Raw genomic sequence first — 27,661 nt, forward strand, 5'->3', positions numbered from 1 at the left:
TAACAATATTTAGGAGAAAAATATTACAGTGGCAAAATTAATTTAGAAAGCAAATTTAATGTTTTTCATTGTTTATAAAATGTGTTGTCATGTTTCTGAAAAATTCTACTTATAATCTAAGTTATAGAGACTAAATTAAGTTATGGCTAGCAGTAATGCTTTATTTTGTATAAGATTTGATTTAAATCATTTTAAAGGGGTAAGAAGAGGGACAAGAAGTAGAAAAAAAATGGATCAGATGAATATTCAACGGGCATATGTGGACTTTTCTTTCAGATAGTGTCAGACAAAGCTGTGTTGCCATTCCTGACCCTTTCGCCCTCTTACCTAGCCATGTGACATTTTGCAGGTTTAATTCTTCTGAGCTAATTTCAGCACTTGTAAAATGGAGTAATAATAGTGTCTACTATGTCAGTGAAGTGCCAACAGATAACACAAAATACACTTGCCTGGAATTTGAAGATAATTTAATGAAGGGACTATTTACAGAGGTGTAGGTGGAGTTTACGGAACAAGTAAGCGATGATGAAGAATTCATCTACGGGATTAGCAGCAGTAGAAAGGCAGCATTGCCACCTGCAGCCCTCCAGCTGGTGCTTCTCATTGGCTAAAGTTAACAGCCAGAGATGGGTAGGGAACACAGCAGGTCAGAGAGGGGGAGAAAAAGGACTGGGAGAGAGCTGTATGACAAACAGGAACCAGCTAGTTACCGCTTAAGGTTGTTGTGAAACAATGAGTGGAGTGTGACGCAATACAGGTTCAGTAGGTAAAGGTAGCTTTAACTTTTCAAAAAATTTAATTAAGTGTGTGTGGAGGGGTCTTAAGAGAGAAAAATAGACCTTTCAGAATATATAACAGAACAAAAGTCAGGGTTGATTGAAAGTTTCAGGAAAAGATAATAAAGAAGAATGGAAAAGAGGAAGCTGTAATTCAGATGAGGTGTCTTAATACTTATGCAATACTTTTATCAGTGTATGTGACCTAAAAGGTAAAAAAAAAAAAAAAAAATCTGGGAAAAGAAATTGTGTACTATATAGCTAGCATACATATTTGTTGGTGGAGAAGATAGTAGAGTTTGCAGGAGCAGGAGGGTGGAGTTGAGAGGGAGCAAAGTGTCCCTACAGGAAGTAGATTCTGTAAAAGATATGCAATAATATTGCCCATGTTCAAAATGAGTAATTCTCTCTGATCTTTCTCAGGTTCCTTTCTCATCACATCTTGAAAAGCACTTATTTTTTTTCTTCTTTTCTTTTTTTTTGGGGGGGGGTTTGTTTTTAGATTTTCTTTGTCCTTGAAAACTCAAAAGAAGAAAGGCAGGTTTTATCAAATGACCTGTGGAGGGAGCTCAATACCTTATTTGGATACTCAAGTATTTGCTGACTTATCTTTTTAGTAAAAAGCTGTATGACCATATATGACCATATATGCATGTTAGCTTTGAATCTCTGTCTGAAGATCTTATTTCATTTGAGTGGTAGGAGATTGGAAGAAGGAAAAAAAAATAACTTATTGGTGAGGGGTGATACTTGCCCACTTGATAAATATGAGTTTCTTTCTCTCACAAAGGTACCTCCCTCTGCAGGATATCATGTGTATGGAATGTCTTTCCCGGAAGCTAAAGGAAGCAGTGACCCTGTATCTGCGAGTTGTGAGAGTTGTAGATCTCTGTGCAGGGCGGTGGTGGGAATACATGCCAAGTGGTAAGTGGATTTAGTCTGTAAAGTACAGTAGTGTCCTACTGGAAAGTAGTAACAATGGTTTCATAAAAAGTTACTTGTTTTCTTGAAAAAGGCAATCTAAGTCACCTCGTAGGGAGGCAAGATTTTGTTTAAATTATTCATGTTGGGTTTTAGGTTTGTAAAATGCATTTTACCTGAGGCTTTATGGTTTTAATAGTCTGCTCTTTTCATTTCCTGTCCTTAAGTAACTATATCAGCCTGTTCCACACACATATGTGATTGGAGAACATGAGCCTTTGGTTAATGGAGTATATGTATATCACATTAGACCGTGTGTGTCCTTTACTCTCTGATGCAGGTTTTCCGTTGAATGGTAACAGTTTTCATCATAGATTTCCTCTACAACTAAACTGTACCCTTTAATTAAATAAATACTTGCCATTTTTGTAAAATAGACCACAGAACTCCAATTTCTTTAAATGGCCTATAGTAGGTCTTGGAGATTCTCGAATAAGGCACTGACCGAGCTTACAGGTAAAGAACTCAAGAGTTAGCTTCCTAACCACTACAAATTGTTCCCAGTTGAAGAGACCACCTGAAAAGAAAGTTAATGGCTTTAGCTAAGCAAGGCATACTTGAAAGGAAGGAGTTAAAATAAAAGGCAATTAAAAGCTTCTTTTCACTTAATGCCAATCCATTAATTGGTACAATTTAGTTACTCTTGTTTTGCAATTATGAATCTGTCTTGTAAAGTCATCCTTTTTCTATGATGTCCAGATTATGAGACTTTGAAAATGGTATAAGACTGAGAGGGGACCAAAAAATTAAAAAAAAAAAAAGCCTTAATAGAAGTGAAGGGCTGGAGGAGGTAATTGTCTTGTTCTGTTCTATAGAACAGAACAGGTTAGCTCTGGAATACTGGAATTGTGCAGGTGGGTGCTGCATCCTTTCAAGAGAGTCATCAGATCAGTTGCTAACTCTTATCAGTTGGCCATAGTAGTTACCAATATATACTTTTTTTTTTTTTTTTTGAGATGGAGTCTTGCTCTGTTGCCCAGGCCAGAGTACAGTGGTGCGATCTTGGCTCACTGCAAGTTCCGCCTTCCAGGTTCATGCCATTCTTCTGCCTCAGCCTCCCAAGTAGCTGGGACTACAGGCACCCACCACCACGTCCTGCTAATTTTTTGTATTTTTAGTAGAGACAGGGTTTCACCGTGTTCACCAGGATGGTCTTGGTCTCCTGACCTTGTGATCCGCCTGTGTCAGCCTTCCAAAGTGCTGGGATTACAGGCGGGAGCCAGCGCACCCGGCCCCAATATATACTTTCTTATAAAGAACATTGCAAAGACCTGAGGCTGGAACTGATTAATAGGTTTGTGGGAGGCAAACCGTGGTTGCTTTCAAATATTTAATAAAAGCCATTCTAAGGGTAAAAGATTCATCTCATCTTGTTTCAGAATGATCCTTTATATCAGGAAAGAAAAAAAATTAGGGCAGTGTGAAAACGATCGTCTTATTCCTTATATTAGTTTTGCTTTTGCAAAGATTAGGCCAGTGGGAATTCTGAAGATGGGATTAATATAGTATATAAAGGCAGGATGGCAGAACTCCCATGTGATACAGTCTTAGCATTAACATTACTACCACTTACCAATTAGAGAAGAATTTGACTGCATGTTGCTGACTTTTAGGCTGTGATAAATAACCTGTGAGCCCAAGGCTTCCCATCTTTGCAATGAATGTAAAAGAGAGTTGAAGCAAACAGTCTCTAGCCTAAGATCAGATCACACTAACCTTGCTCACTAATGCCACCCTGACCAGTTCTCTGGCGTTTAACCCAGATTCTTTATATAATAGTACTTTATGGTTTATGTATGTGATCTCTTTGGATTCTCACTCCATCTCTGTAAAGAAGGTAGAACTTTCCCCATTTCTCTCGTGGGAGGCAACATATGTGACAAAAGAGGATAAACATTGCAGAGGTTACACTTGGTTTTAGATTCCAGCACTGCCATTTGGAAGCTCTTAAACTCTCTCAACTTCATTTTTTATGCTTGTTAGATAGGGTGATAACCTTTCTGATTTGGTCGTGAGAATAAATGAAAAAACAAAATGATTAACACATTGAATTGTTCAGTAATTAAAAGTTACTATGCAAGAAAGTTATAAGAATTGTTATTGTAATTAGAGACCAAGTAATCTCTAGTCTCTTCTTACTCTTCACTTTTGTGATACTGAAGTTAATATGTCTGGACTTTACATGTTAAATGAGATAACTTACAAATAAAACAACTTTCAAAAAAGTATGTAAGACTTAAATATTTGGGGCCTACTTTTTATTCTTGGCAGTTAATATTTTTATTTGTCATTAATAAGCAGACAGTTGGCTTTCTGACCACTTTCATTAAAAATAAAAAAGCCCTTGTAACAGATTAAAATAGCATCCATATGAGACTTGTCTCCCCACTTACTTAACCAACAGCTTCTGCTGTGGAAGTAACCTGCCTCTCTCTGTTCCCATCTTGTTGATTCCTGCTATGGTCTCCTGGATAGATAGCTTCCTATCAGCAGCATCCCCTGAGATTGGATCACTCTGGTTCTCTTAGCTGACTTGCATCTGTCTTTTTCAAAAGAATTAATTGTCTAAAATGGCAGGGGAGTAACAGTTAAACATATGACAGAGTATCAGAGTAATTACTAGAAAATGGATAGAATAATTTGAGATAGGAATAAGGTCAGAACTGTGAGCTTCCTAAGGATGAGGATCATATCTTATTTATATTTTTAGTTGTGTTCTGCAGAGCCCTGAAGGATTTACAGACAAGAGAGTACCCGTGGGGGAGGAGAAGGGTGGTGGTGATCAGGTGGGTGGTCCCTCTCCATCCACCAAATAGGTCCAAGTTATCTGGGTTAAAAGGGTGTTCTTTGTTGAAGATTTCTGTGCCTTAAAAGGAACAAAAACCAAACGGTCAATAATAAAAGCCTCCTCCATAAAGTATTAACTCAGATTAAGTGGAGTTTCTGACACATTTCCTCTGTTACTAAAGAAGTATATTTTCTGTTATGTTTATTCAGCTTTAGTGTTAGCCTTACGGAAATTTGAAAAGGAAGTCTTTTTTAACTTTTGGTAAAAATCAGAAGTGCCTAGTAAGTGTTAATGAACAGAAAGACGAACCTGGCTCTAAATACTTCTGAACTTCTCAGGCTTTACAGATTCCAGTTTTCTAACACTATTAAAGAAGATGCCAGATGTTGAACAGCTATATGGCCTTCACCCTCGATACCTTGAGAGGCGAAGAGTAAGGGGCCATGAGGCTTTTAGCATTCCAGGAGTCCTAGAAGCTTTGCAGGCATGCCCAAACTTAGTGGTGAGTGCACCTGGCTGGACATTTTGGCATCAACTGTTGATGAAATAATAGCCCAAAGAATGATAGACTTGTTTACTCACATGCAAATCATCTGTTACAAACTTTTAAGTTCCATTGTGTACTTAGCATCTTGTGGTACAGAAATAAAAGCTTTGGATGCTAAATTAAAATCCTTTCTTATGCTTGCTTTGGCATTATTTTCTAGGGTGTGGAAACTTCTCATTTGGAATTGGTAGAATCCATTTGGACATATATGCCCCATGTTCATATTTTGGGGAAATTCCGTAATCGTAATGGAGCCTTTCCAATTCCTCCTGAAAATAAACTGAAAATTCCTATAGGAGCCAAAATTCAAACTTTACATTTAGTTGGTGAGTACATGTTTCTTGGGTCAGTTGTAACTCCCTGAAATGCCATATAACCTGAATATTCACTGAAAAAGAATAATGAGAATTTTAGAGATGGCTTTGTTGATTGATGACTTCAAAATAAATGTTTTCAAGACCTGTATAAAAATTCAGATTTCCCATTAAAGATCCACTGGGGTGAGGGAAATACTGTTTCACCAAGTGTATATTCTCTATCTGAATATTCTTTGAAATTATATACCAATAGCTTCAACTTAAGTAAAATGGGTAAATATTTTCTCAAATTTGTCACTTTTGGCTTACGCTACTGAAAGGAATTCGGGGGTCCCTGTTAATATAGTCTGTTCTTTAATATTTGTTTACTACTTTATTCTGTATATATATACACACACACAGAGAGAGAGAGAGAGTATATATGTTTTCAGCATTATTCTAGGTATTGGGGATGGTCCAAAGAATTGGAAATTTCTGAAACTCAGGTGGTAAAGGGAGGGCATCGGGAATGATAAGGAGTTGGTCTTAAATAAGACTTAAGATACACAATTATGGGAGAAAAGTAAAGATTTCTAGCAACCCTTCATTTATAAGATCAGGGAGTGGTGTCTAGTTTGAAATTGGATTTTTAGATATAAGGATTCTGTAATATCTGAAACTTATAATATAAGCTCCTTAAGGTCAAAGACTTATTTTCATATCTTTATATTTTCTATAATGCCTGTCACAGTTCATTGCAAATATAAGTACAGGTTAAGTTTTATTAAAATGCATTAATTTATGGGAATCATTTAACAGTTTAACACTGTATTATGGTGATGCAGAGGTGTGGTAAATTAATAATAATGAACATTACCAAGAGAATGGGCAATTATGTCCTTTGTTTATAGAGTTTGGGACAGAAAGTGGATTGGGCCTAGGATATACTGTCTTCTCTGCATCTGTCTCACTCTTGCCACCTTGGGTTTCCTAATCAGTACAATCATTACTACCATCTTGATAGTATTAAAATAGATGCTGAACTTACCTTTGTGACTTCTGCATCGTACATCTCAATCCGTACCTCACTTCTGCTTTTTGTCCTTTTGTCTCATCTTTAATTTTACTTCCCATTTGTTGCTGTACTATGTGTGTGTGTAGTTCAAGCTAAATTGAGTTAAATAGCAGAGTGATGCTATTTTGAGAGGAACAAGTTAAGGGGTAATCCTTGTAGGTTACAATAAGAACATTTGGCAGAATTTAGCCTTTAAAGAACTGACCATTCAAGCACTCCAATTTTGCATTCTCTAGTTATTCTTGCTAGCAGAGCTTCTATTTTCCAAATTTAAAAATTGCATTAAATAGTTTTGCCAACTACTGTTTGTTAAATGCCATCATCCTGGATCCTTGGATTTCTTTAATAAATTTGTGTCCCTTCCTTGGCTTTTATCTTCTTTCGTCCATATTTCCTGTATTTTTTCCCCTCATGCTACACCTCCCTTCTTCTGGTCGTGGTCCTCTGTAGGTATGATTTCTAGTATTAAGCCACTCATGGATCCCATGCATCAAATTACCTTTACCAATCTGAAATTCTAAAATAAATGACTGGCAGGTTTCTGCTTTTCTCAGAGCCATGCTGGCTGGCTTCTACCACATATTTACAAAGTCTTAAGATTCATATATTTGTAGAAAACAGCTTTTAAAGCTCTGTGTCTGGCTATCTTCCAAATATCTATTTGCATATTTAAACCCACCTCGCTGACTTTGCACTGAGAAATTTAGTTTTCCTACTGGGGGGCAGTGGACATTAGTAGTCAAATAGTAAATTTGTGTGTTCCATCTCCATCGTTGTAGTTTTGCTTTCGATAATCCATTTTCACTTTACCTCTTCTGGGAAAATGTATCCTAGGAGAGTTGTAAGATTATGAGAAAGACTTACGTGTTAATCTAAGATATAGAAATACTTTTTAAACTCTATCTTCCCATTGGCCTTTTCTAAAAAAATTAAGTCAGTTTATAGTTCTTTATAAACCTGTTTTAAATAAGGCAAACTTAATAGATTTTGTGTAATTTGTTCTGATAAAAATCCTTGACCAGTTAAACTGTTAATATGAAAAATAGACTCTTGAACTTATAAGCAAAATGTAGTATAGTTTTGTGATTTTTCTTGTTTGTTCTTTTTTATATTTGTGTTTTAGGGGTGAATGTTCCTGAAATTCCTTGTATCCCAATGCTAAGGCACCTTTATATGAAGTGGGTAAGACTTACTAAACCACAGCCATTTAAAGACTTCCTTTGTATCAGCTTAAGAACTTTCGTCATGAGGAACTGTGCAGGTAATGGTACACAATTATGGTGGAATTAAACATAAGCTATTCTAAAAATATCCTGAAGCAAACTTTAGCTACATTTGTAAATACAATTATATTATGCTATTACTATTTATGTCTTATAACTTACTCATCTTGTGAAGATAAATGTACTTTTTGTTTTAAAGACATTAGAAACATGATTTGCGTTTGACCTCAGCAAAAACAAAAACAACTCAGAATATCTGTATTTTTTACAGGCACTTTTTACTTTTCATAGGATTGTTTTATTAAATTTCAGTATTCTTTGTTTCTGGTCTCTGGTCTCTGAATCATTCTGCATGTAAATAGTTGGCTTCCTTAATCTACCTTAAACATAGCTTTTATGGTATTATCCTTCTAAACAGAAATCTTTAGTGTCCCTGTTGCCCTAGAGTAAGCTTGTTCAGCCCACGGTCCGCTGGCCACAGCCCACATGATGCCCAATTCAAATTCTTAAACTTTCTTAAAACATTATGAGATTTACACACGGTCTTTCCCCTCCCCACCCCCCACTTCTTTCCAGCTCATCAGCTATCTTTAATGTTAGTGTATTTTATGTGTGGCCCAAGACAATTTTTCCTCTTCCACTGTGGCCCAGTGATGTCAAAATATTGGACACCCCTGCACTTAGAGCATTAAGGGGGAACTACTCTGCTTAAGGTCAAAATAACCAGGACCCCTCTTGATAGCCTTATTCTGACACCTTTCCAAGATATACCTTCTTTTATCATCACATTTGACTATTCATTGTTCCCTGGACAACCATACAGCTTTCCACCTCAATGTCTTTTCTTATGCTGGATTATTGTTGCCTTATCCTGAGATGTGCACTTTCTTCCTCTTTTTTTGTATGCATTCTTCAGGTTCTGCCTTTTCCAACTTACTTTTCTCCTCTTTCTTTTTCTTTTTCATGGAGTATGGCAGATCTTATTTTTATACTTGATGCAGTCTGCCTTCTTATCCTTCTATAATTGTTTATGTTAGTTTTAGCTCCATGTCAACTGCACGTTTTTTGATGGACAGGACCATATCTTTTGTGATCTTCTGTAGTATCTAATGCAACACTGGTCATAGAGATGGTTAAATGATTGAGCTGTTTACTTGATTGAAGGATCAAATTTTTATCTTGACTTTTTCCCATTAGTTAGTTTGGGTTCAAAACTATTGAGCCTTTAGAGAATTTACAGAATACTACATCTCTCTCCAGTGTTACTGAAAAACCTTTATGCTGAGTAAATGTATGGTTAATAGGCTAACACTTCCATTTGTAACAAGAACTAGATTGCAGAGATATAGAGTTTACACGTTATACATGCCTTTCACTGATTTGAAATTCATTTTAAGGCACTTTACATTGTTCTATCAAAGATTTTTTTTTTTTCTAGGACCCACAAATTCCTTGAAATATGTCCCTTTAGTAACAGGCTTAGCCTCTGCCCGAAACTTGGAACACTTAGAAATGGTTCGAGTTCCTTTCCTTGGAGGTCTTATCCAACATGTTGTTGAAGACAGTTGGAGATCAGGTATTCATTTTCTTTTGTTACTATTTTTTAAAAGTCAACTTTAAAAAATCATTAAGCTTTTATTTAACTTCCCTGGCAAGTCTTTTAAAAAGAAAATGCTTGTCAGTAATTGTGCTTTCTCTGGTGTATTTGATGGACAATAAGTAACCATGAGCATAGCTAGTGTTCATTTTCTTTTGGTGCACATTAAACTTTCTTAAAATAGACAGTAGAGTGATAAGACGTGTTTTCTGGCTTGTTTTGACTTTTGCATAGCTAATAATACGTCCTCTTATATTTGGAATCTTTCTTAGAAATGTTAACACGGATTTCTAGCATTCTTTGGTGATGTTTTACAACTTGTACAGGCTAGGCTTCCAAAAAAAATTTAGGCATTAGTAATGTTAATATTTATCATATAATAATAGATAAATAATACATAACAGAATATGCTCTATGTTAATCATCTCATTGCAGAAAAAAAAATTGTGGTTTAGCAAAATGGATGATTAATAGTTGGAAACCAAAAATCTAACTTTGGCTCTCTAAAATAAAATGGAAAGTCATCAAGTACTATTGTTAACAAACAGCATTATAGTTAATACTGTTGAAATCTAAGAAAAGTAAACACTACATTTCTAGACATTTTGTCAGTCAAGTGTGGTGTAAGTGTACTGTATTACATTTAGCCAGTGGGATGAAACAACCCCTAAGACCAGCAGTATTTTGATTGATGGCGATGGTTAACAAGATAAAAGTCAAAAACGAAAAGAAGGTCTCTCTCCATTCACTAGAGAGAAGACCTGTAGAGAGGTGCTGAAAGCTGAGTTTGTATAAAGGTCCTGAAAGAAAAACAGAGACTTTTCTTCTCTAATCGATTTTTAAGGGCGACCCAGCGTTATATTTTATTCAAGAAGTCAGCATACCTCACACAAAAATTAATTCTAGATGGATCATAGATTCAAATGAGAACAATTTTTAAAAAGAAATTTTAAAAAATAGCTTAGAAGAATGTCTTGTTGACCTTGAGTACACAAAGTCTTCTTAAACAGGACACCAAAAAGCATTTACCATAAAGAAAAGATTGATAAACTATACCAAATTAAAATTAAGATTTTTTTTTTTTTTTTTTTTTTTTTTTGGTCCATCAAAAGGCATGATTGAGAGAGTGAAAAACCAGCCGGGTGTGGTGGCTCACGCCTGTAATCCCAGCACTTTGGGAGGCCGAGGCGGGAGGATCACGAGGTCAGCAGATGGAAACCATCCTGGCTATCATGGTGAAACCCCGTCTCCACTAAAAAGTACAAAATATTAGCCAGGCGTGGTGGCGGGCGCCTGTAGTCCCAGCTACTCTGGAGGCTGAGGCAGGAGAATGGCATGAACCCAGGAGGTGGAGCTTGCAGTGAGCCAAGATCGCACCACTGCACTCCAGCCTGGGCGAGAGAGCGAGACTCAGTCTCAAAAAAAAAAAAGAGTGAAAAACCAAGCTACAGAAAGGGAGAAGCTGTTTGCAATACAGACACCGGGTTTTGGGAAGATATAAAGGACTCCTGGAATGAATAAGAAAAAGGCAGGCAACTCAATAGAAAAAAATGGGAAAATACTTGAATAGAAAAGTTTCCACACAAGAATCCAGTAAACATGAAAAAACGATAAAGTTTACTAATCATTAGGGAAGTGCAAATTGAAAGTACAGTGTGATATTCAAGCACTAAAATGACTATGCCTACTTATGACTAATATGAAAAAGATAAAAACGGTAATGTTGGCTAGGATGTGGAGCAACAGAACCTTTCATACGCTGGTGGTCAGAATATAAATTCATACAACCACTTTGAAACACTGTTTGGTAGTATCTACTAAAGTTGGTCATACACATAGCAACAGTTGCATTCCTGGCTTTCAACCCAACAGAAGTGTTTACATTTGTTCACCAAAAGACATTTTTAAGATTGTTCACAGAAGCACTGTTTCTAATCATCCCAAAATGGAAAGATGCCTGTCGTCAAGAGAATGGATAATTAAATTGTGGCATATTCATGTAGCAAAATACTGTACAGCAATAAGAATGAACAGACTACAGCTACACAGCGATATGGATGAATCTCATAAGCAGAATGTTTAGTAAAAGAAGCCAGACGCAAAAGTATACATACTTTGTGACTTTATTTATACAAATTTAAAACGGATAAGTCAGTCATTTCTTTAAGCTGTACATTAGTAATTTATGTTCTTTTTTGTAGGTAAATACAAGTTTCAGAAACATTAAAAAAATCAGTTAAAGTGGTTCTGGTCTTGTTCCGTATGATATTTGGAGGTTCAAAATTTGGCCAGAAATGGCAGGGTTTCTTTTTTTACAATTATCTCATCAGCTTCTGACTTTCTAAAAATCCTTACTTAACAGTCTGAATCTTTTAGAGTAGTTTTCAGATGCCATCAGAGTGTCTTGTCAAAATGAGGGTCTGCTTTCATCTCCTTTTAGGTGACTAGTAGTTATAATTCATCTTAAGATATTAATTTCAATGTAAAAACAAAGCTGAGATTTACTTTTAAACCAATAATTATCATCTAAGGTAATACTTTATAATGTATAGTTTATAAGTACTTCACTAAAAATACTGTGGTCAAAAGAAACACTTGTTTTTGTTCCTTGTCTTCAGGTGGTTTTAGAAATTTGCACACTATTGTTCTGGGAGCTTGCAAAAATGCTCTTGAAGTAGATCTTGGTTACCTCATCATTACTGCTGCCCGTAGGTATGTTTCCTCTTTGTATTGTGTCTTTCACTTTAGAAGTAATTGTGTCTTTCCCTGTTTTACAAAAAATTGTGGAACGTGTGTGTACATATGTGTGTACTTTTGATCAAGCCTTGTTCAAATTTAAAATACAAAGAAGTTTAAATAACAGATGAGTATAACATCATGGTAGTCTTAATGTTATATACTGGTAACCAGTTGAGCTGCATACTAGCAAACTCCAGAGTGGCATGGTCTCATATCAGAGAAAAGCAGTGGAATTTCTGGAAACGGCTAAGAGTCCAACAGAAGTTAGCATTGAAGCTCTGGTGTCTGTAGCCCTCTCAGGACCATTGTTTCAATCTCTGGATGATTTTCTGAATTGTTCTAGTTACTTGGTGATAATATTTGCTATTCAGAAATCAGTGTTTTAAATCAGCTTTTCCAAAGTCTGACCTTATAACACATCTATAATTTTTAACCAAGTGGTTGTATCACTATACCACATTTACTATTTCTTACATATCAATGTTCTACCTCCACTTTTATTTTATAGTATTTTCTTTAAATTAACCATTTTTTAAATTTATTCAAAAACACAGCTTTTTCCATCAAGAGATTATTGATTAGGATTGTAAACAAAATAAAAGTGTTTCTTTCTTTTTTTTTTTTTTCCCGGAAATCCTAGCCATGTTTTTACAGAATCATTGTGAAAAATGAACTCTCAAGGAAGAAAAATAAACCACTCTTTCATCTTTCATATCAATCCAAAAATAATTCAGTGTCTTTCTAAATAATGAACACAACTTAAACTTACCCTTCTTAAGAATTAAGATAATTCTGCAGTTACATAATACACACCTCATAATGACTACAAGCATTAGGAAACCTCGGCTTTGACAAATCTGAGCCTAGTCCCTCAGAATAATACCTCAGGGTCTAAAATAAAAGTGTTTCTAAGTTTAAGTAGGTATTGTTACCTACTACAGAACTATACTCTTGGTTAAAATGCAACATTAATAGCTAGCCTAAGCAAAATGTCAAATACCAGCACCAGGTGCAGATTCTCACATTGACTTTTCAGGTTTAGTAAAGCACTTGGTATAAGATTCTTACCTGTAATTAATTGTTATTTAATGTATAGCTTCAGTGTACTGCCTAAGATTTCCTTACACTTTGCAGATACTCCTTTGAAGAAAATATGTTTTTGTTTTTGTGTTTTTTCAATGGAGGAGGTGGGAGAGAAGTTGTTGACATCTGTGACACTTCACTAAAGTCATAAACTTCTTTCAGAGTCTTCCTGATATGGTTTGGCTCTGTTTCCCCTCAGATCTCATCTTGCAGCTCCCATAATTCCCTTGTGTTGTGGGAGGGACCCAGCGGGAGATGACTGAGTCATGGGGGTAGTCCTTCCCATGCAGTCCTCGTGATAGTGAATAAGTCTCACTAGATCCAATGGTTTTGAAAACGGGAGCGTCCCTGCACAGCCTCTCTTTTGTTGCCTGCTGCCATGATGTAAGATGTGACTTGCTCCTTTTTGCCTTCAACCATGTTTGTGAGGCCTCCCCAGCCACGTGGAACTGTGAGTCCATTAAAACCTCTTTTTCTTCCCAGTCTCTGGTATGTCTTTGTCAGGAGCATAGAAACAGACTAATACACTTATATTAGGAGGAATCTTTGGTTCTGGTGGTTTTTGTTTTACTCTGATATGTTCTCTCTCTTTATTCACAGGTTACATGAAGTTCGGATCCAGCCTTCCCTAACCAAAGATGGTGTCTTTTCTGCCCTAAAGATGGCAGAGTTGGAGTTCCCCCAGTTTGAAACCCTTCATCTAGGATATGTAGATGAGTTTTTGCTACAGAGTAAGATTTATCTCATTTTAATTCCTAGAATTACTGTAGGAAATTTACTTGACAAACTGAAATCTGAATTGGGGTTGTGCCTTGTCTTTTTGAACATAAGACAACTTAAAATCTTAGGTGCTCTCACGTCTTGAAAAATAAACTTTTAAATTAGAAATGTCAGTGATTTTTTTTCCATATTGCCTCTGATTTTAGCATACTATAGAAAATATAGTTACTAACAATACACCAGAAAAAGAACCTTATCTACATTTGATATTGTCTCCACTTTACTGCCCACGTTTCTTTCCCATTCTGCTTCATTTTTTTCACAGAATGTCATCCTTGGTTCCATTGTTGAATTTGATCTGCCACACTTCTTGAAGCTTTTGATGGTCCTCTCAGATGAGGTCCCATTCCCTGCCCATGCTCTTCATTTCCATAATAAGCCCGCTGGGGGTTCTGGATTTTCCAGATAGTGTGAGCACATAATGGTCAGTATTCATTTAATGATGATTGCTGTTGGAAAGCTTGTTCACAGCATTTTCTTACGCATTTACAATTGAGAACTCATTTCTTTGGGTTTGAATGCATGTCAATTCATTATTCAAACTATTTTTCCATATGGCATCAATAAGATATGAAAGAAAATTTTCATCACCAACATGTTTTTATTCAAGAATTCATTTTCTTCCCACTTGATTTGCAACAAGTCTTTCTTGAACTCTCATCATCATAGCAGATAACATTTTTTCTTTGGATCTAGTTTGTGTTGTAGAAGAACATAAGAAGGCTTAATTCTTCCAATCAGGACAGTCCCACTCAAAAAACATGACTGTTGTTCTTTTTCATTTCTAATGTATATATTACAATAATAGTTGTGGGTTTTTTGTTTGTTTACTTTTTTGTTGTTCACGGTACTCATTAATATAGGTGATTACTTTAAAAAGTTAAGCCATCCTTTTCTAGACAGTTGACTATTAGATTCACGTTAAATCTATACAGCTTTGAAAAAGATCAGCTTTTCTCCAAAATAGCTTAAAATGCTAACTGGTACAATGATTTTATATAAAATTAATACATTTGATATCAAGCTTTTCTGGTTTTGAATGAAGTATCTAACATTCCCTATGTTTCTGCAATGTCTGTATAGTAACTTAAAATTATTAGCTTTGAAGTTGATATTACTTCTATAATGTTGTTTTCTGTTTTTGCCAAAAGCTCAGAACTTGACAAATTGTGTACCTTCAGGATGGCCAAATTTAGGTCTACTGAAGAATTGTCTTCCAGTGTTATCTTTATAACCAATTATTTTCCTGTAGTGTTTCTTTCTCCTCAACGTACTTTTTCTATAGCATAAAAATACCTTCTTGACTATCATTATCTCATAGTTTTCAACACAACTTGTTTCATGTTCTGTTTCATACTTAATAGTCTGTTATGTTGAACTTTGTACTATCATTCTCTTCTTATTTGCCACAGTTTAACCATTTCTTCCATATACATACTATCTTCTGTCCCTCCAAAGATGGCCTAGGATTCTCTGTTTCAGATAGGTGCGTGGTACTTCTTATGGACAATGTCATGAGGTCACTGTTCACTCACGCTCTCTCACTTAGTTTCTCTCTTCTCAGTAATTTAGATTTGAAGCATCTCCCCAAGAAGTGGTGACTGGCCTCTGGTAAAACTTGGGTCACTTTCTTGTTATAAAAGGTCTGGCAGAATAAATAAATAGGAACATCACCTTTGTCTTCTAGCGATGACCTAAAGATGAATCTTTAGAGAGTTCTTTGTTCATGTGGATTTATGATCTGTAAGCTTTATATAATAGTGATAGAGATGTATAACTCAGTGAAAATTTTAGAAAAAAATATAGTCGTAGCCCTAGAGTTCTAGGAATTTAGTCCTAGAGCTTGAGGGAGAGAGAATTGAGGCCTGTCTGTTACTAATCATGAGACCTAAGCAAGTTCATTCTTCTCATTTTTTAAATGAAGATAAGGTGATTTCCTGCTTTTCTCTTGGGTAGCTCTGAGGAATCAAGGGAAAAGTGATATATACATTTACAACAATCTCTGACACTTAGGAAGTATTCAATAAATGATAGCTTTTACTTTTAGCTGACCTGTGGGCTGAAAAGAAAAACAAACGTGAATCTCAAGTAATATCATCAGGGTTTTGAAGGAGTGTGGCAAGCAGGAAGCCCCAAAAGTAGAAACGTGGTTGATCATCTCAAAAAACTAAATGCAAAACATTGATTTGTCATGTTAGGTTATAGCATTTATTCAGGTAGTGCTCAGGAAACAGGGTCAGTTCAAGGTTTACCCTATCTTAAGGAAAATGCAAGTTTCGTCTCAAGTCCAAAAAGCAGGGAAAAGGTCCTTACCAGGAGCTAAAGAAAATAGCTCAGCTAAATTGTAAAGAATGGATTAAGGTGAAATCTGTAAGAAGTACCAGGAAATACCAAAAATAGGAACTATAGGAGAAAAACTGTAAACTATATGGAAAGTAAAATTGGAAGTTTGGAAGAAGATGGATTGTTTTAAACATGTTCTAGCTAAAGGTGTAAACCCCTGTGATATTCAGGGCAACTTCACCAGAGCGGCAGTGTTTTCTTTGTCCTGCGTATTGATTGATTGCAGACTGTGAGAGACATGTATCCCCATGAGCTCTTGTATCCCCAGCACTATGCTAGACACTAAAGATGTAACTATGAACTAATAGAATCTTGGAGTGTGAGGGGACAGGCAGATGGGAGAAGTGATAAGAGGCAAGGGATGAGGTGTGATTCTCAGTGGCATGATCTAGGATAAAGGATCCTCCTTTACGTATTCCCAAACCCCTAGTGTGTGACCAGAGAGTAGGCACTAAAGCCCAGTGGCATGTGTTTGAGTTAAGAAGTGCACTTTTAGGGTATAAATAGATGTTACTAACCATTGCCATGGGTTGTAACGATGAATCTTAAATTCTCAGAGTTTACCCTTCTTTACACATGTCCACACTGGGCTTCAAGAACATCATTTTACTGTGAGGGAGTTGAGTTTTTAAGATTTTGTTTCCCTTTTAAATGATAAAGCTAAAACTTTACCATCGTGTGAACCAGTATGATATGTCCTCACTTATGCTTTAAGAATTTTTGCCTTTTTTCTTCTCTAAACAATTGGAAATAATTTTTCCTACTAGCTGTCCTTTGACTTTTAATATAATTTATTATTTTGTACAAGAGGTGCTACTATATGTAAATAATACCTAACCTAAAATTATACCTGAACCCGATAAGCAGATGATACAGAATGATGGTAGAGACTTTTTATGCTGACTGGTAAGATACAAAATTGGTAACACTCCCTAACACTTAAGAATTTGACTTTTTTAAAAAACTGATTGGTCTTTTTAGGCAGAATGGCTAATGCGGATCTGGTGAAGTATGGTTTGGCTGATGTGGTAGAAAATCCTGGTATCATCACTGATATAGGGATGAAAGCAGTCAATGAAGTTTTTTCCTGTATCAAATATCTGGCAATTTACAATTGCCCTCATCTACACAACCCATACAATTGGATCTCAGGTATTACAGACTTACAAATACAGCTATGTTTTATTGATACTGAAATAATACAATTGTCCTTGTTTTCTATGTGTGATATGATTGCATTCCTAATGTAAACTGTAGGTATTTCGTTTGGATTGTTCATACAAGTTCTGGTAACCTTTGATAACTAGTTGGAAGTGTATTCAATGCCTCTTTAAACTTCTGAAGGTTTCTACCTGGAAATTTATACTCTCCAGGTTGTGGATTCAAGTGCCCTGATTTTTATATGTACTTCTTTGGGCTAGGAATATAAAATTAAGCTTAGTTCATTGCTACCTAGGACTTAGGATAGTGTAGTTATTTTCTCAGAATTATCTTCACAATGGCACATCATCTGAAAGGACAAAGTAGGTATGTATTTTGAACTTTCATTGAGTGACATTAACCTGAGATAAAAATTTCTATTGACTAGAAATCCCAGTCTATTTCAGACCTACCCCTCCAATCTCCTATATGTAGAAGTGTGACTTTTGCACTTGATATTTTTCCCTTATGGTGGGAGTTCATTTTCCTCTCAGAGTAATGTCATCTGTTGTCTTAAAGGCCCTTCTTAAATACCGAAATTTACAAACCATTAAATAAATTGAGAGCCCGAGAAAGTTGTACTTGTGACAAAGCCTCTCACTGACACCTACAGAACAGCCTCCTCTGCTGTTGAGTCACTTGACCGGAATCTGTATCTCCTCACAAAGCTACTATCCAGGCTTGTTTTAGGGCTGGGACCTCTGCTGAGATCACTCATTAATATAGTCATGTCTCATGTGCCAGCAGCAGTTAAATTCTATCCCTGGCCCTGCTGAACCAAGAAGTTACTGGGAAATATGAACTTTAGGGTGTAGCAGGCGTAGATGACTTTAAAAAAATAACATTTATTGGGTTTTTGGTTTGTTTGTTTTCTTAAATACAGAAGAGTATAAAGAAGAAAACAAAAAATGGCCTATAATCCCATCACTCAGAATTCCTGTTAACACTTAAAAAAATAAAAGTAATACATGCACTTGATAAATTTCAAACAGTACAGAAAGGTACAAAATGAAAACTCTCCTCTTCTCAAAGGTAACCATCATCAACAGTTTTTTGTATATTTTTCTGGACAAATTATGCATATTGCAGCATATATATGTGTAGCATTTAAAAATAATTTATATTATACCAAAGGATCTTACTGTGTATACACTGTCCTATAGCTTGTTTTTTGTACTAAGTATAATTTGGAGAGTTTTCCATGTCAGCAAGCATATTAAACTCTCCTTCATTCTTTTGAAATAGCTACATGATGTTCTATTAAATAAATATGCCATAATTTTTTAATTCAGTGTCCTATTGTTGAAAAGCCATGTAGGTTGTTGAGTGGATCACATTTAAATCAGGGCTGATTGGATTCAAATTAATGTTCCCCAGGCCATTTAGTTCTCACAATGGAATTAGGTATGTAAACATCATAATTTAGAATCATCAGGTTTTAGAAGTCATGAAAAAAAGGAAAAGTTATTTAATAAAAAAGGATTTGAAAGTCTTTGTGACCTGTATCAAAATTCATCAGTAATGGGGAAAGTGTTACTTATGTTTTCTCTGGTCATGTCATTTCTTCAACAGACCACTCAAGATGGACTCGATTGGTTGATATCAACCTAGTACGGTGCCATGCTTTGAAGCTGGACTCTTTTGGCCAGTTTATTGAATTGTTACCCAGCCTAGAGTTTATTTCACTGGATCAGATGTTTCGTGAACCACCCAAGGTAAGATACATTTGAGGGAGTTTTTATTTATTTTGATACTCAGGAAAGAAAATAAAAACAGCCTGTGATTTTTTTTTTTTTCTTTTCAACAATATGCCTTTACAGTGTTATAGTCAGACTTTTTACTGCCAGCCTCCGTGAAAGCATAAAGGTTGTAATAATGCATGGCCTCTCATTCTTCTAAATGAGAATTAAGGGTTCTCTGGGGAAGGGTAAGGAAGAAGTAAGTGGAAGCCGTCTCTGTTAGTATATAAACAAAAGGTAAGGTGAGGGTGAGGCTGGAAATTTAAAACAGAAATTATTACGTGGAATAATTCATTGGTGGATTAAATATAATTGGGTTGGTAGATTAAATCTAATTAGGAACCCAAAGTATAAATAAGAATTAAGGATTTATTTGGGGAGTGTTTTACTTTGCTGCTATCTTTCTGTTAAGTTGTATAGCCTGGGAAATCTGAGGTTGCCCAGTTTTACAAAATGTTATTTTCAAACTGCTTAACATATAGAACTTTGTACTGTTAAGGTAATTAAAAACTTAATCCTTCAACCATTTGTGTTCTCTCTTATCAGTTATTAATGGTTACATTCCCACTGTTGAAGCAGTACAATATAATGAGGAAAGCTCAGAATTCGAGGTCAGAATCCTGGTTTCAAATTGCAGCTGTACCACTTACTGGCCATGTGCTGTTGGGCAGATCTCTTCTCCTTGTGTGACTCCTCATCTGTAAATTAAGCCAGTAACCCTTTATGTATCTTGAAGTGTTGCAGGCCTTAAATAAGATTTTCTATGTGTATGTGAAAGCATTTCATAAATAAGTACTATATAAATATTAGTTCTAATGTAAAGGTGAAATGAAGGGATATTAAAAATGAAGTGATAGATACTAACCCAAATTAATAAACATATGTGTTTTGGTTTTGCCTTAGGGTTGTGCTCGAGTTGGTCTGAGTGCAGGCACAGGAATTGGGGTTTCATCAGCTCTTGTTAGCAACCAGAACTCCAACAATGACGATAATAATGCCCAGAATAACAATGCCAACATCCACGACAACAATCACCATCACCCAGATGACTCAGACGAGGAGAATGACTTTCGGCAAGATCTACAGCCAGGAGAGCAGCAGTTTGCAGCTGACGGTAACCCAGATCTTTTGTGAGCTCCAGATAGAAATGATTTTTACTTTGTATTGTATTTCTGCTTTATCCTGTTCCCTTTTGCCCCTGTTTCAACTTGTCACTTTCCACACTGAGGAAAGTTAGTTGATAAGGAACATGAGGGAGTAGGTGAAATTTTTCTCTTTTCTTGCTTGTTTCAAAACTGTTTTTGTCCACAGACTGTGTAAGAATACTTACAGAATGGGAGGGATTACAGATGCCGGGGAAATTAGGGTAGAGTGGTAACTCTTGAGGTCTGAGACTGAACTTTCAGGATTTAGACAAAGGAGTATCTTTTATTGTCTCCCAGACCAATGGATAGCATGAACATTAAGAGCATTTCTGGATATTTGAAGAACTGAAAGATTAATACCAACCATGAGCTACACATTGGCACCTTTCATGTACCTTTAATCATTAGGTCTTCACTTCCACACAGCAGATTAAGTACATTAGCTAAGAAGGACTATTCTATTTCATTTATGTAATTGTCTGTCCAGTTCATTAATATATACTGAATACTTGCGGTGTGCCAACCCATGTGTGAAGGTACTCCATCCATCCCTCTGTTGATGAGTGAAGTGATGTAAGATTGTTTTGTTACCAAATTTTCCAGTTTCCCAGTTCACGCTTAGGAACTGGAAAAGGAATCTTTTCTAGCCATCCTTTTGTTGTTCCCCATTTGCCTACTCTTGCACATAGTAATTAATGAGAAATAGGGTACTCCGATACTATGTACCTGCTTTTACAATGAGATGTACTGTGTACAGGGCATGATTTCCTTTAGGGGCACTCTGAGTATACAGTTTTTGACAAAAGAATCATCTGTAGACAATGTCTTCACTTTCTCATCTCACTTGGTCCCTATAGAACTCTCCACTTTGGCTCTTGGCAAAGTCACTAGTGATTGTCTTACTGAATCTGAAGGTCATTTCGTGACTTTCATCTAATTTGACATCTCAGCAGCATTAGACATTTGTTGCCTAGACTTGTACACTCTTGAGACACTTTCTTCTCTTGGCATCTCTGAAACCATTTTGCTGATTTTTCTCCTACTTCATTTTCCTTTGCTTGTAGCACCTCCTGTGTTCCACTTTTGTCCATGATAGCTTTCTCTACACATTTTCACTCAAGCTCAAGGTTTTAGTACCAGCTATATGGTATTAAATCCAAATCTTTATTTCCAGCCTTGACTTTTATACTTTTCTGCAGTAAATGCAGCTGTCTAGCTCTGTACTTTATGTCCATGGTGTACTCTTACGCATTTCAAACCTAGGTAAAATCTTTCCCCAACAATCTCCCTTAAAAATGCAAAAATAAAAGTGCCGAGCCAACAGGTGTTAAGGGAACGAGAGGGCAAGACAGTCACATATTGTCCCTTTGCTTTGTTGTCCTGAGTGCTATGGTACCTAGTACAGGTTACTACCACCATAAAGATCTGCGTGTCAGAGGACATGGACTCTACATGGGAAACTTATAGCAGCTGCCATTCAGAACTACCCAAATCCTGTGAACTCATTTTTGGTTTGAGTTGACACACAGATTATAGACTTCACTAGAAGATTAATTTGCCATAGACTTCTCAGTACAGTGGAGAATACCTGCTATTGTGAAATCACATATTGTTGCAACAAGGACCAAAAAGATACTCAACAACATATTTGATTTAATTCGTATCTGTATTTGATTTAAGAGGGGAAAATGGAACTTACATCTTAATTTGATTTGTAAATATGGTTTCAGAAGATGAGAGATTTGGCATAAAAACCAAATACACAAGATACAGGATAAGCTATTTTGATTTAAGAAGCCATAATTACAATGAAAGGATTCAGCTTCAGCAGTTACCTAGGACTGTTGTCAAGTACAGTATCTTCAAAATGCTGTTTAATCCTGAGAAGCAAAGAATAAATACATAATGTATAAAGCATAATTGTATAAAGCATACGTAAATGCCAGGATTGAAGGATTAAACAACTTCAACAAGAGGAAGCCTAAGAAAACCAGAGGCAATGGCAGCATTTGTAGAGAAAGGAAGATTGATAGAAAACATTAGATTCCACAGGTCATTCAGTTGTATTTGTTATTAAACATGTATACAACACACACAACACACACACACACATATAAGTTAGATTTTCCCCCCACACACACAAAATAAGGAACTAGAAAAAGACTGATCTTTGGTTGAAATAAAGAGAAATACAGGGCTTCATAATAAAAGGGGTAATGGGGAATTATGTTAAACAGTTGACTAATATTGATGGTTCACATCTTCAAGTGAAAATAATAATTTAAAAATTTCTTTGAAATGGGTATTAACATGTTCACTCTTCTTGATATACAATTTGAAGACTTTTCACGTCTGGGCCGGGTGCAGTGCACGTGCCTATAAGCTAAGGAGGTTGAGGCGGAAGGATGGCTTGAGTAGGGAGTTTTCAAGGATGTAGTGAGCTATGATCACACCATTACACTCCAGCCTGGGTGACAGAGGGAGACCTTGAGTCTTAAAACAAATCTTTACATGCATGGGCCTTTACTTGGTTTTGGACCAGCCCCAGAATGAAGCAGCACCCGTCTTAATTGCTCTATTGTATTTAACTTCTTCAGCTTGCATGAGGTAATTTACTATAAAGAGGGGCATTGTATAATTTTAAAAGCTATTTAATTTGTATAAATTAACTCCAACAAAACTATGATTTATTGTTTCACAGTTACTATATTTATCAAAATTTTATAATTTGGCAGGATATTATCTTAAATTTGTACTTTCAGAAGTCTTAGAACTTAGAGTACTCAATTATGAGCTAGTTAGCTGAAAATATAACTTGATTACCTGAATTTTGCAGCATTCTAGAATAAGAATAAATGTTTACAGTTTTTGATGGGGTTTTTTTGTTGTTTGTGGGTTTTTATTTTTTTTTTTTGAGATAGAGTCCCACTGTCACTCAGGCTGAAGGGTAGTGGCGTGATCATAGCTCACTGTAGCCTCAAACTCCTGGGTTCAAGTGATCCTTCCACCTCAGCCTCCTGAGTAGCTGGGACTACAAATGCGTGACACCACTCTCAGCTGATTTTTCAAAAAAATTTATGTAGAGATAGGGTCTCACTGAATTGCCCAGTCTGGTCTCAAACTTTTGGCCTCAAGTGATCCTCATGCCTCAGCCTCCCAAAATGCTGGGATTACAGGCATGAGTCAGTCACTGTGCCCCACAATGTTCTTTTTTTTTTTTAACAATTTACATTTGCCTATAAGTATCAAAATTATGCTTCTGTAATTGCTAAAGCATAGTGTCTATTTTTATGTAACTACTTAAGTAATTATAACTTTAAAGCATAGTTTTACCTATACATCATTTAACTAATTTTCTCTCTTGATTTAAAACATACATTCCAGGTACTTAATGCTTTTAAATATGGCATCATGGTGAACCTCTTTTCTCATCCCTCCACCCCAGTTAGCCTAAATTGACTGCCAAGTGAAATTGCTCTGCAGTTTTATTTATGGCAGTGGTTTTTAAACTTGAGTGTGCATCAGAATCACCTGGAGGACTTGTTAAAACACGTTGCTGATTTTTGCCCTCAGAGTTCCAGTTATTTGGTCTGTGTGAGGCCAGATAATATGGTTTTGTTTTTGTTTTTAAATAGAGATGGAATCTCATATATTGCCCAGGCTGTCTCAACTCCTGGGCTCAAGCGATCCAACCAACTCAGCTTCCCAAAATGCTGGGGTTACAGGTGTGAGCCAGTGCTCCAAGCCAATAATTTGATTTTTTTTGTTTGTTTTTTTTCTTGAGACAGAGTCTCACTCTGTCTCCCAGGCTGGAGTACAGTGGCACGATCTTGGCTCACTACAACCTCCACCTCCTGGGTTCAAGCGATTCTCCTGCCTCAGCCTCCCAAGTAGCTGGGACTACAGGCACGTGCCATCACACCCAGCTAATATTTTGTATTTTTAGTACAGATGGGGTTTCACTGTGTTAGCCAGGATGGTCTCGATCTCCTGACCTCACAGTCTGCCCACACTGGCCTCCCAAAGTACTGGGATTATAGGCATGAGCCACCATACCCAGCCAAGAATTTGAATTTTTAGCAAGTACCCAGGTGGTGCTGATGCTGCTGGTCTGGGACTATACTTTGAAAACCACTGATTTTGTAAAATTTTTATTTTTGAAGCCTAAGGGGTTTGCAGTCTGAAAAAAAAACCCAGTAAATGTATTTTGTTTTATACTTTGGGGCAGGTAGTTGTCAACCACTAAATATTATGTCTGATCATAAATTTCTATTAATTTATGCAACAATTTCATTGCATAAAAATTATTTTGTTAAGAGGCATCTTTATAACACTTTTTTTTACAGCTGAAGTAACATTTCAGCTAAACAAAACATTTGGTGAATATTGATACTTGATTATAAGTTAGCATACATATGTATGTATGTATAATATATATGTATACATATATATAACTTTCTGTAAGTTAAAACTGTTCTGAAAAAGATGTACTACCATAATGATAAAATATTTTCCAACAAAGGAAAAAAGTCAAAACCATGAATCATTTGTATCTTCACTAGCCCAGAGGCACCACCATCCAATTTATTTACCAGAGACTAAAATCAAGACATTATGCTTTTTGTCAAAACCAAGAATCATTTGTGTCTTCACTAGCCCAAAGGCACCACAATGCGATTTAATTACCAGAGACTAAAATCAAGACATTATGCTTTACTTCCTAACTGCTCTCCAAGACATTGAGTCATTTACCAAATCTTGTTGAATGTCTCTAATACATCTCTCCAGTATGCCTACATCTCTCCTTTCCCATTGTACTACCGCTACATCAGACCTTTCTCTTTTTTTTAACCTAAATGTTTTAATAGCTTTAAAATTGGCCTATTTTCTTACCCAGCTAAAATTAGTTCTTACAGCAGCCAGGGCAGTCTTTTAACAAACCAGACAATATTGATAGCTTACTCAAAACTTTTTAATAGCTTCCCATTGCCTTAGAATAAGATCCAGGTTCTTGAATTGGACCACCAAGTGCTGTATGATCTGGCCTGCCCTCATCTTGTACTACCTCCACCACTACATCATGCTTGAGCATGACAGCTGGCGTCTACCATTGCACTAACTATTGCCTCTTAGAATTCCCTCCGTCCATCTTTTCATGGCTGGCTCCTTCTTGACTTTTAGTTCTTAGCTTAAATGTTAATCTCAGAGATGTCTTTCCTTGCCATCTGATCGTCAGCAGCCACCAGTTTATTTTCTGTCACATCACACTTTTTGTTACATAAGGCATTACTATCTGATGTTTTTATTTTTATTTTTTAAATTTTTTCTTCCCCAACTAGAGTAAGCCATGAGACTAGGGATCTTGAATATCACCACTGTTTTTCAGCTCCAAGGAATACTAACAAATTGTAGTAGACGCTCAGTAAGTATTCAAATGAATGCAAAGAAATAGTTTAAACCACTTTTGGGTATCATATTAAATGTTTGCACAGGCTATTCTGGCAACCTAAAAGCAGTTGCTCAGCAGCTTTGGAAAACCTTATCACGTTAATATTTGAATGTACTTCTTTTCATGCCATTCCCTGCATAAAAACCTTCTAGTGGTTTCCCTCTGCCTACAGCAAACAATTCTAAGCTTTTTAGCAAGGCTTTCTAAGCTTTTAACAATCTGGAGCCCAGGCTACCTTTTTAGCCTTGTTTTTTCTTTTGCATCCCTATCACAACACAGATACTGTTTTTTGTTACCACTGGACCGCTATTCTTCCGAAAAATGTAGCATTCTTCCTGGTATGGTAGTATATGAAATGTTACCTTATTTCAGTGAACCCTTCCTTGACCCAATGAGAGAATTAGTTGCTCCTTGTCTATGTTCCTTTTGCACTTTTGAATTGTTATAGGTCTTAGCAATTATATTCTGACCTTATTTTATGTGTCTAACATCTTTGCCAGAATGTGTGCATCCTCTTTGAGAGCAAGGAGTATAAATTTCCCACCTGCTCGTAGTTTCTGTAGTGTAGTAGGCTCTAGAAACTCCTCAATTTAAATCCTAGCAAACTATTAAAACGTCTAGGCCTCCATTTCCTCAACTGCAAAAATCAGGCTAATAATAATGCTAGCCTGATTGCTATGAGAAATAAATAAGAAAATGTTTCTATAAACATTTAGCATAGAGCCTGCCATAGAGTATGTACACATTAATTACTGCTACTCATAATTGTTAGTCAGTTGAATGAAAGAAGAAAATTGATTGGTTTTTATCATGAAAGATTTCTAGGCAAGGTCATTTCTCATTTTGGCAATGACTGAAATATAGATATTGCAGGCTAGAGCTGGACAGTTATTCAGGGGGAGGTGTGCTATTGTGTATATTTAAAACCAAAGCAATTCCCTCTGTCCCCATGAAATTTCAAACCTCTCCCATATAATTCAGTGACGTTAATCTGAATGGTATCTTTTTGGCTTAATCATATTTTGCCTTGTTTCTTTGTTAACAGTTTGAGTTTGTATGAGTTTGATGGGCTTTCTCCACCAAATGTTCCTTTCCCATCTGTGATTTTCTCTCCTGTAGACTGATTAAATACTTCTTAATGTCTGCAGTAACAAGCACAGTATATGCAGTATATGCTATTCTTTCAGGGCAGGCCTAGTAATCTGCGGGACTGTTCAATTCTTAGGGCGGCCACAGTCTTGCCTGCCATTATAGTTCTTTATACTTCTCTTGGTTTTTACTTTGTGTATATTTTTGTTTAAGCATTAAATGAGATGGAAGACATCGTCCAAGAAGATGGAGAGGTGGTGGCCGAGAGTGGAAATAATACTCCAGCTCACAGCCAGGCAATTATTCCTGTGGATGTTGATGAGGAACAAGCAGGTAATCATGTGATCTACCCCACATTCATCATTCTGAAACTGTGGCCTAACTCTAATGAAGTACGTGAGACACCGAGAATGGTTGTTTTCTGACCTTTCAGCTAATGATGTGTTTTATGCTATTGATTACTGAGAACTGTAATACATTGCTGGTATTCTCGTTGCATGTATATATATCTCACTAAAGTTTGTCTTTTATTATTTGTGACTGCAGCAACAACTGCTTTTTCTGTATAGCCACATGTGCGTGTGTGTATCCGTGTATGTGTAGAAAAAGAAAGCACTCAAATTGTTGATGGGAAAATAAATGACCTGATTAAATATTCTGCTTTTGCCCTCCCCTCAATTCAGTTAGAGAGGAGGAGCAGTTGAGAAGTTGACCTGGTTTAGTAAACAGACCAAAACTTAGCCTCTGTTTGCCATTGGCTGACTTAAGACAGGATATAGAGTCGTAGGCCCTTAAAGATTAACTCGCACAG

General features: G+C 36.2%; 1 protein-coding gene across 6 annotated transcripts in view; it reads left to right on the plus strand.

Annotated features, from left to right (window-relative positions):
* FBXO38 (F-box protein 38) overlaps positions 1-27,661 on the plus strand; it is a 58,743-nt gene that overhangs the window by 13,667 nt on the left and 17,415 nt on the right. For 4 of the 6 annotated variants that reach the window (XM_005558189.4, XM_015452108.3, XM_005558193.4 and 1 more), the window contains exons 3-13: positions 1,567-1,700; positions 4,884-5,047; positions 5,253-5,418; positions 7,587-7,724; positions 9,125-9,262; positions 11,902-11,995; positions 13,706-13,836; positions 17,210-17,380; positions 19,001-19,143; positions 20,071-20,281; positions 27,064-27,183. In XM_005558189.4, coding sequence (XP_005558246.1) covers positions 1,567-1,700; positions 4,884-5,047; positions 5,253-5,418; positions 7,587-7,724; positions 9,125-9,262; positions 11,902-11,995; positions 13,706-13,836; positions 17,210-17,380; positions 19,001-19,143; positions 20,071-20,281; positions 27,064-27,183 — 1,610 coding nt within the window. Of the gene's footprint in view, positions 1-1,566; positions 1,701-4,883; positions 5,048-5,252; positions 5,419-7,586; positions 7,725-9,124; positions 9,263-11,901; positions 11,996-13,705; positions 13,837-14,273; positions 14,310-17,209; positions 17,381-18,311; positions 18,461-19,000; positions 19,144-20,070; positions 20,282-27,063; positions 27,184-27,661 lie in introns of those variants that run through there. The other 2 variants (XM_073995196.1, XM_073995197.1) reach the window with 2 other exon arrangements.

The sequence above is a fragment of the Macaca fascicularis genome, chromosome 6 (assembly GCF_037993035.2).
Source record: "Macaca fascicularis isolate 582-1 chromosome 6, T2T-MFA8v1.1".
Lineage (NCBI taxonomy): Eukaryota > Metazoa > Chordata > Mammalia > Primates > Cercopithecidae > Macaca > Macaca fascicularis.